Source organism: Myotis brandtii, unplaced genomic scaffold (assembly GCF_000412655.1).
Source record: "Myotis brandtii unplaced genomic scaffold, ASM41265v1 scaffold182, whole genome shotgun sequence".
NCBI lineage: Eukaryota > Metazoa > Chordata > Mammalia > Chiroptera > Vespertilionidae > Myotis > Myotis brandtii.
In genome coordinates, this window is record NW_005356751.1 from 3,364,551 (window position 1) to 3,377,989 (window position 13,439).

At 36.5% G+C, this 13,439-nt stretch overlaps 1 protein-coding gene across 1 annotated transcript in view; it reads left to right on the top strand.

Annotated features, from left to right (window-relative positions):
• The window catches only part of FAM227B (family with sequence similarity 227, member B), a 201,768-nt gene that overhangs the window by 1,427 nt on the left and 186,902 nt on the right, over positions 1-13,439 (top strand). Inside the window, exons 2-4 of the mRNA XM_014537823.1 lie at positions 2,310-2,354; positions 8,083-8,314; positions 9,730-9,797. Of these exons, the coding sequence (XP_014393309.1) occupies positions 2,310-2,354; positions 8,083-8,314; positions 9,730-9,797 (345 nt within the window). The remainder of the gene's footprint in view (positions 1-2,309; positions 2,355-8,082; positions 8,315-9,729; positions 9,798-13,439) is intronic.

Consider the following 13,439-nt stretch of genomic DNA (forward strand, 5'->3'; position numbering starts at 1 on the left):
CGTTTAAAGCCAGTCGGGGCTGGTTCGAAAATTTTAAAAAGAGGACCTGCATTCACTCCTTTGTCAGACATGGTGAGGCAGCGAGCGCGGATATAAAGGAAGGTGACATCAACGAGCTCATCCAGGAGCACTCGGAGGAACTGACAACGCAGGAGCTAAAGGAGCTACAGACGCAGCAGCACACGGAGGTTTTGCAGGAAATAGATGGCACGGAGGAGGAGGAGGAGGAGGTTATCTCTGTAAGTGAGATAAAGGAAATCTTGGGAATGTGGGAGAAACTTTCAGACTTTATTCAAAAGAAACACCCAGAAAAAATTGCAACTGGGCGTGCGATGGAGCTATTTAATGACACTTGCCTAACTCATTTCAGAAATATTCTGAAAGGGAGGATGAAACAGATCTCATTGGACAGGTTTTTATCGAAAACTCCTGTAGATGAAAGTGATGAAAGCGTGGCGAAAAGGGCAAAAATCAGCAAATAAGATTCAGTTATTCAGTTCAGCCTTTCTCCTCCAACTCCATCAGCATCTTTTAGTCGTTTGATCTCCAAGGTAAATGCTGTACAATAAACTTAATAAAACAATTTTATTGCACTACATTCTATTGTTCAGTATTGTGTTTTTATACAATATTCGTTATTTTTAAATACATTTTTCTTATTTAAAAACATTTAACAAAACAATTGTGGTGTTTTTCGGGTGTCCGGAACGGATTAATGGCATTTCAATTCATTGTAATGGTGAAAATTGATTTGACATATGAGTAATTTGAGTTACAAGCTCCGTCACGGAACGAATTAAACTCGTAAGTCAAGGCCCCACTGTATTTCCTACCTTTCTCAATCTGACTAGGCCTAGAGTCTCATGCTTTCCATAAAATTTCCCTGACAGCTCTATGCATCTTTGTATCTGAACACTTGTTTTTTTGTGATTGTTACACATATCCTTTATTTTTTCATTACTATATTATCTGTTAATATATTTACTTATGTTCATCATCTATTATTATCTTCAACCTCAAATGTATAGTTATTTTTACAGAACATGGCCTTGTGATTTTGTAATCTTGATCATTTTACCTATTGATAAGAAATATGGGTTTTAGTAAATTAAAATGTAATGCAATCTTTTCAGACAATCATCATCAGACCATTAGGGTATTAAATAGGATATTCTGAATTTCTCTTATTTTGGTCTTCTCACTAGTTTTTTTTTTCTTTTCTTATTTAAAAAAATATATAAATACCTACATATTTCTCTGACATTCATCTACTCATTTATTAATTAATTAATGAACACTGAAAGTACTTATTATGCATTGACCATAGGCCAGCCTCTGTATGAAATTTTGACAGTTCTGCAGTGATTACACCGTAGTTTCTATCCTTGTAAAGATACAAATCTGCTGTCTGTTACCATAGCATGGTTCTCAACCTTCTGGCCCTTTAAATACAGTTCCTCATGTTGTGACCCAACCATAAAATTATTTTTGTTGCTACTTCATAATTGTAATGTTGCTACTGTTATGAATCGTAATGTAAATATCTGATATGCAGGATGGTCTTAGGCAACCCCTGTGAAAGGGTCATTCGACCGCCAAAGGGGTCGCGACCCACAGGTTGGCATAGAGAATATTTTTGGGGGCCAAATTAGTCTTCCTAGAAAAAATGACTTTTAATTTGATATTTGATATAAAAGTTAAATAGGCCAAGAATGGGTTGGAGGAAGAGGGTTCAGGACAGGGAGCCTTCTAAGCAGCAGGAAGAATGTGTACACAGTCTCTAAGGCAAGGAAGAGTAATATGTAGTCTCAATTAAAATTAATTTGTCTAATGAAAGGATACATTTTTAACTTACAAAGAAACTGCTAATAAAAATAGGGTTATTATTTATTACACTAAAACATCCAAATATTTAAAGTATTTTCACCATGTCACTAGTGTGGCTTTTTAAATACTTCATTTTCAAGAGGAGCATGTTATTACATTTTTGGCTCTGGATTTGTTGTAGACACCATCCCAGAGAGCCCAAAATATCCTGTAACTCTTGTAGGAATTTGAAATGAGGACATTCAGGAGGATTCATGTGGAGCTTTTCTCTAGGAGTGGGGTATCAGAATTTGGGTCGGAGGCACAGAATTTAAACACTGATCTCTGTCACTTTTCCAAGTGCAGGGACTTTACAAAGTATTTTACAATATCTTATGGCTCTGAAAATTATGATAAGTTCAGTGTTTTTATTTATTTAAATAAATTATGTATAAGATTATGAACAATCTGAATTTATGTTAATATTGATTTTTCTTTATTAGGAACCTCCAAAGAACATTGAAGAATTCTTAAGGCTCCACAAGTTGGTGAGTAGAGCATCCCGTTTTATGTGCCAGTACATCTTTTAAAATATCAGTTCTGGAGATGGAAAAAGCCTAGGAAAAAACTTTAATAATAGAAATTTGTATGGGTTCCATTTTCTTTTTGTTCTTTATTGAATTTATTGGGGTGACATTGGTTAATAAAATTATATGTTTCAGGTGCACAATTCTATAATACATCATCTGTACATTGTATTCTGTGTACACCACCCAAAGTCAAATCTCCTTCCATGACCATTTATTGCCCATTTACTCTTTCTACCTCCTCCCCATTCTCCTTTCCCTCTGATAATTACCATAATGTTGTCTGTGTGTATGAGGTTTCTTGGTTTGTTTGTTTAATCCCTTCACCTTTTTAACCCAGCCCTCCAACCCCCTTCCCTCTAATAGCTGTCAATCTGTTTTCTATATCTATGAGTCTGTTTCTATTTTGTTTGTTCATTAGATTTTACATATAAGTGGTATCATGTGATATTTGTCTTTCTCTGACTGGCTTATTTTATTTAGCATAATACTCTTCAGGTCCATCCATGCTGTTGCAGAAGGTAAGATTTTCTTCTTTTTTATGGCTGAGTAGTATTCCATTGTGTAAATGTACCACAGCTTATCTATGCACTCATCTACTAATGGGCGCTTGTGCTGCTTCTAAATCTTGGCTATTGTAAACAACACTGCAATGAATATGGAAAATACATTTTATTGTAAGAAATTTTTATAAATATTTACCTTCTTTCAGTAAGCTCTATCTCATAGCTGTTCCCTCTTGTCAATATTCTATTCTCTTTTCCACTTTTAAAAATTCCAGTCCAATGTCCTATCAGAAGAATTATATAGACATTTCTATATTATTTTGCTAATATAAGATTTTTGTCTTATATATTTACACCTTGAAGAATATCTGACAGTTTTGCTTACTTACATCATTTACATTCACCACAGCTGAGACAGGTATTGCAGTGGTGTTACATCAGTGTTCTTTGATGTTGAATCAGGGTAAAATATTTAAAATGTGTTTTTATATTGAAAGCTCCAGTTTCCATTATGTGTAACTATTGATTTCTGGAGTTATTGGGATTGTATGGGTTTTCTCTTGGGTTCATGCAGTTGTGAATATGAAGGTCAGGTTTTTTTTTGTGTTGAGGGGTGTCAAAGGCTAGGAAAATGATGTTAATGTGGAAGGCAAAGATGCTTTTTTAATGAGGTGTGTACATATTTTGAGTAGGTTAGAGTTTAATTTGCACTCATTTATGCTTAAATGTAAACAGAATTTGCTGTGACTAAACTGTTAACGAGTTTCAAAAATATCTATTTTCTGTTCTTATATTTGTTTAAATAAGTATTGTTTTCTTAATGTTTTAAAAAAGGATTAAATTCCCTTTAGGAGTGAAATGAAAATGTTCTTAATTTACAAAAGTTTGTTTCAATCACTGTGGCAAAGCAGAAATTTTGAAATACTTTTAGGACAAGCTTTTTGCAACTATTTTAATTTAAATAATGATGGAAATGTGTTGTAGCTTAATCACGATGCTCTGGGTCTTTTTTAATGTCAAGGGAAAGGGGTTACAGTTAAAATTAAGCCAAACTCAGCAAATAATTATGGAGACATTTGGACCATACCATCATGCATGTTTGAGAACCTATGATTTCAGATGAAATTTTCTAAACATTTGAAGTGAAAATGTATAGTCACTCTGTTCAAATGAAGAATAATACTAATCAAATCAAGATCACAGGTTTATGCCCTTCACCAAAGATAGAATAAAATCAAACTTAAAGCACCATCCTTTTTGCAAAGGACAACATCTATATTGATGGCCTTCCTTTTTTATCAGCTAACATTTGATAAAACAACATATCCAGTTGTACCATTTTGTCTTTTATGGGTGTATCTGTACATTTTTTCTTATTGTCTAGATTTCCCAACCAAATACTTAGTTGTTTTTTTAAGGTTGGGCTATGTCTATGCATTGCCAAACTATTGGATATTTGCATACATCTAGGAATAAAATGACTATATATTTAATTTTTTGTTTGCTGGACAAAACTTCTACCTCATAGATATTAGTAAAAAACTAATAATTCCTTCAAATTTATTTAAAACATATTTTTGAGTACCTATTGTGTATCAGGCACATAGACATTTAGAATATATCAGTGAATCAAAACAGGCAAAGATCCTTGCCTTCATGAAGTTGTCATTCTTTTTAAATTGTGGCATATTATAAACAAGTGAATAAAACAAAAAGAGAAATTGAAATATATTCTAAATCACTTATGGCCAAGCCTGTCTCTGTTTAATTTTTCTAAAATATAAAAGCAAAGGTATGTATTTTCATAGTTGTGTAGTGGTTAAAATCAGAGGCTCTGGGGTCAGATTGCCAGGTTGCCTATGTTTAAATCCCAGCTCTGCTACTAATTAGCATTTAGTACAGTACCTGGAACTTCCATGTCAGCTTTTAGTTTCTTATACTTTACTAGGGGCCAGTGCATGAAATTTGTGCACGGGTAGGGTCCCTAGGCCTGGCCGGCAATCAGGGCTGATCTGTGGGGCGACTGGCGGGGTGATTGAGGGCCCCTGCTGGCACCCGCCTTGGCTAGCCTTGGGCCTGCAGGCTGGGGGCAGCTCCTGCGTTAAGTGTCTGCCCCCTGGGATCAGTGCATGTCATAGTGACCAGTCGTTCTACCGGTTGTTCCGCCCTTCAGTCAATTTGCATATTAGGCTTTTATTATATAGGATGCTTTATCATTTCTTACATCATCTAAAGCCCTCTCATTTTGGTCAATTTCCACTATCTCTATCTTTCTTTTATAATTTTAATATTTTATACCTTCTACTCCTCTTTCCTCTCCTTTGTTATAGTTCTGTGTACTTTCTTACCTTCAATCATTTCTCTTCTCATTTCTCTATTGACCAATTCCCACATTCTCTTCTTGTCTCTCCCCCTTCATCAACATTCTGTTTCTATTTTGTTTTTAAAAAAATATTTTTACATTTTTATGGCATCCTTTTGTTCCACTAATGTTGTGTCATTATCATTACTAGTATTTATTCTATTCATTCATTTAATGATTTTTATTCACTACCTACTATTTGCCAGGTAATGTTCTGGACACTGAAGATACAACAATGAGCAAAAAAGATAAATATTCCTGCCCTTGTGAAATTTACATCACTCTCCTCCTTCTGCCTGCATCTATACTATCACAGCTTTGTATTCCTTTTCAGTTATTTAGGTACTGAAGAGTTGGTTTAACTCTTTCCTTATGTATTTATCAGAGTTGACCTTCCCTGCTGTTATTCATTATTCTTTTTTTCTGCTTTCATGTGATTTCTACCTGGTAGTACTTGTCTTAGGACATCAGTGTCAAATTTTGTTAATAGGGCTGTTAGGTTTGTAATACAGACCTGGAGGATACTTAGATCCCTACTGGATCTTTCGCAGGAGATCAAAGGTGCTTTACTATAGAGAGAATAATTATTTCTTTTTTATTCTCTTTATTCAGGGAATAGCTGTTTTATTTATTTGTTCATTCATCCATCCATCCATTTAGATGACTCGAGTGATATGAGAGAACTATATTTTCAAAAGTGGTTGCCATTCTAAATTGACCATGTTTATCTCCAGGGATTGTATCCTATGATCATATCTTATTCTTCTGAGATCTTTGTATATTTTGACACAATAACCAGGTGGTTGAGTGTCTTCTTTAAAACATATGTTTGTAAGATTTTAGAGGGTGTACTTATGTATCTGAGTAATATTTTTTATTCCAAAATGGCAGAAGGACCTAGATCTCTCTGGGAAAGTTTTCCGATATTAAAAGCTGGGTATTATTTATCTACTTGTTATCATTAGAGAGCACCATTCATAAGGATATGATGATGACTGTAGTGGGCTTTTATTTTTCTACTTATAAAGAGCAGAAACTTATTTCTCACAGTTTTGGAGGCTGGGATACAAGATCAAGGCACCAGCAGATTTAGAATCTAGTACAAAACTGGCTTCCTGGTTCACACACACAGCCTTCTTGTTGTGACCTCATATGGTAGAAGAGATGAGCAAGTTCTTTGGAGCTTCTTTTATAAGGGAACTAATATGAACCATGAAGGCTTCACCCTCATGACCTACTCACCTCCCAAAAGCTCCACCATCTAATACCATCACTTTTAGGGTTAGGATTTCAACATACAAATTTTGGGGTGACACAAACATTCAGACCATAACAGAAGGCATCAATTCTAGTGTCCAATAAACATAGGAAAAAGGGGGACAACTTGCCTCCAGGTTTGGGGCATCAGTAAGAACTGTAGCAGAGTGTGTACATCATTAAATTTTAGATTTCAGTGGGCTTTGATAGGTCTAATTAGTCACCATATCATCCACTACCCTGGCCCTAACACTAATCCCTTTAGTGTTAGTGGCTTTTAAAGGCTTTTAAAGAAAGAAAAAGGGAAGTGGAATGGACCAAGGCAAGTTTAAAATTCCTGATCTGGAGATTTCAGATTTATTCCCATTTAGCTAAATTTCCAGAATATTTTACCAAAATTTATTAAAGAGTTTTATATCATACAAGTTCCAGAACTCATTCTCTTACTTACAAACCCTTAATTATTTTGGCTAAATTTCTTTGTTTTGTTATCAATTGATTATATTGAAAGATAATCTTTTATTTGGTTTGCAAATGTTAATATTGTGATTCCCCTTCTATTCCTATTATTTTCCTCTCTTTTCTTCATCTCCTTCTCTTCTTGAGTAGTTTAGTCCTAAAGCCATTTGGGGGCCAAAACAAGGCAGGCATCCAAATTGGCAGGGGAGATAGGGATTCACTGGGATAATGTAGAGCAAGCTGTCTGAAGTCAACCACAGTGAGGAGAGTGTCCATGTTACACCATATGTGTCAGAATCCAAGGGAATGAGGATGATATCTACACGTAGCCAGGGGAAGGGATGAAGGGTGATTTCAGGAGGTGGGAGGTAGGCTATGGCCTGATATGGGAAGTCAGAACCCAAGTGGAGGTAAGGAAGGTATCCCTATAGAAGGGGCAGCCTGGCAAGAGGTGTCAGAGCCTGAGCAGGATGAGAAGGGCATCCAATAGAGAAGAAGCTACCAGTACATAGAAGAGATGGGTTAGTGATCATCTGAGAAGATAGATAAAATAAACACATGTATTAAAGATAATGGCAGCTAGGTGTTTTATTGTTGGAGATGATAATTATAACATGGAAAGAGAGAAAATAGAATGTTTTAAATTGGAATTAGGAATACCAGTATGAGTTCATGGTTTTAAGTACACAGGAAAGACTGAGGAGCTAAAGACATCTGAAGAAAAATGTAATGTGTAATACTACACTAGATCCTTTTGCTATAAAGTGCATTATTGGTTCAGTTGATGAAACTTGAATAGAATCTGAGGATTAGCTAGGAAACATTGTATCAGTACAAATTTCCTGAGTCTGATGATTAATTTTGGTTATATAGAATAATGTATTTGTTTTTAGGAAATACACACTAAAGTATTCAAGGATGGTAGATAAGCAACTTATTTTCAAATGATTTAGGACAAAAAGTTTTTATGAAGCATTTGAAACTTCTAAAGTTTATGAATGTTTCAAGAATTTTAAAGAATACATTTAATAAAAAATAATGCTGTGTAATAAAATCTCAATTTTAGCTAATTGATTTAAGTTGTATTGGATAACATTTTTTGCAGGAATATTGGCCAGAGGAAATCATCTTTAGAGATCAAGATAAATGGGCATGCATACTGAAGAAAATAAAAGAAGATAGTTCATTTGCTTCAATTTATACACACCTATGGGAAAATGTCCCTCGAAGACATGGTGCAGTCAGGATCATGGAGGCAAGATTACAGGAATGTTCAATTCTTTTGAAAAACCATGCCTCTAAAATTCTTGAGTGGGAAAATATAATTTCTGAGAAAGGTAAACTGTATTTTTATATGAGTAGAGCAATGGTCAGTTGTGTGTGTGTATGTGTATCTATGTCTGTCTGTCTGTCTCTGTGTGCAATCTCATAAATAATGAAATCCTAAGGTATAAAATATCTAAAAAACATAATAATAAACTTATTTTATTTTATACCTCTTTCTTTCCATATGGTCCAGTACAGAATTTTAGTTGAACATGAACATGTGGATTTAAAGAAAGTATTGCTAGGACAAAAACTCAAATAGCTGTGAACTTTGTTAAGCTGGAACAGGGGTAGCCAAATATCAGGGAAACACGATGGATTGTATAAACTGATACTGGTAACAGAGATAAGCGAGCCAGCAAGAGTCAGGTTATAAGAACATAAATACCTAAAACCCAAAGTAAAAGGGGTGAGAGTGGATTTACATGAGCTAGTTTAGCTTGTAGGAAGGTAGTGTTTAGTATTCAGAACTGAATAGCTACAGACTGGGTAAAAAGCATATCTGCTAGGAATGTTAATTTTTACTTCTTTTAAGTATTTGTATAACTTTTTTATTATCTAATTAACACTTTCAGTATCTAAAAGATTTTAGATACTAATGGTGATACTTGTCCTATTTTTTATTTAATGGGCAAACTTGTTCATGGGTAAGCCTTAAAAATGCTGATATTAGTTATACTTAGAAAGTATTTTCAATGTATTAAATAAATTTAATTAGTCATATTATTTAGATATTTAATATTCTTTTATGGACCTCTATTTTTCAAATTTTGAGAATGTGTTTAAATACACTATTATTAAGTTTTATTTTAAATTTATTTAATTTTGTGTTTTTAATATAAAATATTTTGAACCATATATGTGTGTGTAATATATATATATATATATAGAGAGAGAGAGAGAGAGAGAAAGTACACATGTGTACTTTAAAAACTAATTGTATGTATATTAATTATTCTCAATATGTAAATATCAAAGCTTGACTCAAGTCCAGGTTAACTGACTTCAGAGCCCCAAGAGTCTTTCACTGGGCCATGTTTCAAAGTCCTGTTCCTACTGGAATTTAAGGTGACCATGAAACTACAGTGCAAGTGACTGAACTATTTAAACAACATGGGCTTGTTCAGTAAGAAGAGATTGATGTAAGACTTTAGATATAGGAGTAAGTGCAAAAGACATACTAGTTGGAGCATGACATTTCTGTAAAACAAAGGAAACAGAAGAAATAATAGTAATCTACTCATTCAACAGCGTTTGTATATCTAGCATTATGCTTATCAAAATAGCTAATTGATCCCATTGAATAGTTTTATATATATTTTATTTAAAGTACTTACATCTTTTTCATTTTTAAAGGAGATCTATATGTGTATACACATACACACAAGTACACATATATATGTTGTGAATTCTTGTTTCTTTAAAGGTACTCCTGGAAAATTAGAAAAATATGAGGCATTTCTAAAGAATCACCATAAGAAAAAGATGATAATGGTACAGTATTTGTTTTCATTCTTGAAAAATTATATTTCCACAGAAAATATAATCACTAATTGCATAGATAACTTTTTGAAATTTCCTTATAGCTTTTTATCATCTACCTATCTCTGTATTTTTAAAATATCTGGACTCATTTTCTTTACACACATAATATCAAAGTGTTGGCATTTTCATATCACTAGAAGTGATTTTTAAAATGTATATATTTCATCCTCTTATTATTTAATAATTTATGTTTTATACTTAGTGCAGTCCCATATCAGTTCTCTTCCTATAGAAAAAATTAAGAATTCCTTTTACCAAAAATTCAAAGAAGAACTAACACCCATCCTTCTGAAATTATTCCAAAAAACTCAGGTGGAGGGAAGACTCCCAAGATCATTAGGCCAGCATTCTCCTAATTCCAACACCACATAAGGATACTACAAAGAAATAAAATTACAGGCCAATATCCCTGATGAACATAGATGCCAAAACCCTCAACATAATATTAGCAAACCAGATCCAACAATTCATTAAAAAGATCATACACTATGATCAAGTGGGTTTTATTCCAGGGATGCAAGGTAGGTACAATAACAACAAATCAATAAACATGATACACTACATAAACAAAATGAAGGATAAAAATCACATGATCATATCAATAGATGCAGAAAAAGCATTTGATAAAATCTGGCACCTATTTATGATAAAAAACTCTCAACAAAAAATAGAGGGCACATACATCCTAATAAAGGCCATATATGACAGCCCACAGCCAACATTATACAATGAGCAAAAACTAAAAGCTTTTTCTTAAGATTAGGAACAATATAGGGATGTCTATTTTCACCACTCTTACTCAACATAGTACTGAAAGTCCTAGCCACAGCAGTCAGACAAGAAGAAATAAAAGGCATCCAAATTGGAAAGGATGAAGTAAAACTGCCATTATTTGCAGGTGACATGTTACTGTATATAGAGAACCCTAAAGATTTCACGAAGAAACTATGAGGACTGATCAGTGAATTCAGTAAAGTAGCAAGATACAAAATAAATATCCAGAAATCAGTTGCATTTTTACACACCAACAATGAAGTATCAGAAATGGAAACTAAGAAAACAATTTCATTTCCAGTTTCATCCAAAAAATTAAATGCCGTAGAATAAACTTAACCAGAATGTAAAAGGCCTGTAAATTATAAGACATTAAAGAAACAAACTGAAGATACAAATAAGTGGAAGCATATACCATGTTCATGGGTAGGAAGAATTAACCTAATTAAAATACTCATATTACCCTATAGATTCAATACCATTCCTGTCAATATACCAATGGAATATTTCATGTAACTAGAACAAAGAATTTAATAATTTATATGGAACCACAAAAGACCCCGAGTAGCACAGAAATCTTGAGAAAAAACAAAGTTGGAGGAATCACTCTACCTGATACAAAACTATACTACAAGGCCATGATAATCAAAACAGCATGGTACTGGCATAAAAACAGACATATAGATCAGTGGAACAGAATAGAGAGCCCAGAAATAAATCCATGCTTTTATGGCCAATTAATATTCAGCAGTGGAGGCAAGAACATACAGTGGGGTAAAGATAGTTTATTCAATAAATGGTGTTGGGAAAATTAGATACCTGTAGAAAAATGAAACTAGACCCCTTCTTACACCATACACAAGAATAAACTCAGAATGGATTAAAGACTTAAATGTTAGACTTGAAACCATAAAAATTCTAGAAGGAAACATAGGCAGTAAAATCTCGGGCATTTCTCATAGCAATATCTTTTCTGATATGTCTTCTCAGGCAAGGGAAACAAAATTAAAAAGAAACAAATGAGACAACATAAAACTAAAATGTTTTTGCACAGCAAATGAAACCAACAAAAGGAAACGATAATCCATTGAAATGGGAGAACATATTCATTAATACATCTGGTAAGGGATTAATATTCAAGATTTATAAAGAACTTATAAAACTCAACACCAAAAAAAAAAATCAATCCAATTAAAAAATGGGGAAAGGACCTTAATAGATATTTCTCCAAAGAGGATATATAAATAGTCAACAGACATATGAAAAGATGCTCAGCAACACTAATCATCAGAGAATGCAAATTAAAACCACAATGAGATACCACCTCACATCTGTCAGAATGGCTATCATCAATAAATCCACAGACAAGTGTTGGCAAGGATGGAGAGAAAAGGGAACCCTCATGCATTGTTGGTGGGAATGGAGACTGGTGCTGCCACTGTGGAAAACTTAAAAATAACGCAGTGATTCCACTTCTGGTAATATATCCCAAGAAACCCCAAACACTGATTCGAAAGAATATATGCACCTCTAGTATGTTCATTGCAGCATTATTTACAACTAGAGGCCCAGTGTACAAAATTCATGCACAGGAGAGGGGGGAGGTCCCTTAGTTCAGCCCAGACTGCGCCCTCTCACAGTCCAGGACCTCTTGCCCCTTACCACTCACCTGCTCAATGCTCCTTAGCACTGCTGTGGAGGCAGGAGAGGGTCCCACCACCGCTGCTGAGCTCGCCAGCCATGAGTCCAGCTTCTGTGGGAGCACACTGATTAACAGGGGGTTCCTGCATTGAGTGTTTGGCTCTTGGTGGTCAGTGTACATCATAGCGACTGGTTGTTCTGGTCATTCCACCTTAACGGTCGCTTAGGCTTTTATTATATAGACTAGTGGCCCAGTGCATGAAATTCGTGCACGAGGGAGGGTATGTTCCTCAGCCTGGCCTGCACCCTTTCCAATTTGGGACCCCTCGAAGGATGTCCTACTGCCAGTTTACAGGGATCGGGCCTAAACCGGCAGTCGGACATCCCTCTCGCAATCCAGGACTGCTGGCTCCTAACCACTCACCTGCCTGCCTGCCTGCCTGATTGCCTCTAACCACTCTGCCTGCAGGTCTGCTTGCCCCCAAATGCCCCCCCGCCAGCCTGATCACCCCAAACTGCCCCCCCTGCTGGCCTGCTCGCCCCTACTTTCCCTCCCCACTGGCCTGCCAGTCTGCTTGCTCCCAACTGCCCCCCCCGCCCCCCGCTGCCGGCCTGCTTGCCTCCAAATGCCCCCCCGCCAGCCTGATCACCCCAAACTGCCCCCCCTGCTGGCCTGCTCGCCCCTACTTTCCCTCCCCACTGGCCTGCCAGTCTGCTTGCTCCCAACTGCCCCCCCCGCCCCCCGCTGCCGGCCTGCTTGCCTCCAAATGCCCCCCCGCCAGCCTGATCACCCCAAACTGCCCCCCCTGCTGGCCTGCTCGCCCCTACTTTCCCTCCCCACTGGCCTGCCAGTCTGCTTGCTCCCAACTGCCCCCCCCGCCCCCCGCTGCCGGCCTGCTTGCCTCCAAATGCCCCCCCGCCAGCCTGATCACCCCAAACTGCCCCCCCTGCTGGCCTGCTCGCCCCTACTTTCCCTCCCCACTGGCCTGCCAGTCTGCTTGCTCCCAACTGCCCCCCCCGCCCCCCGCTGCCGGCCTGCTTGCCTCCAAATGCCCCCCCGCCAGCCTGATCACCCCAAACTGCCCCCCTGCTGGCCTGCTCACCCCTACTTTCCCTCCCCACTGGCCTGCTCATCCCCAACTGTCCCCCTGCTGGCCTGCTCACTCCAAACTGCCC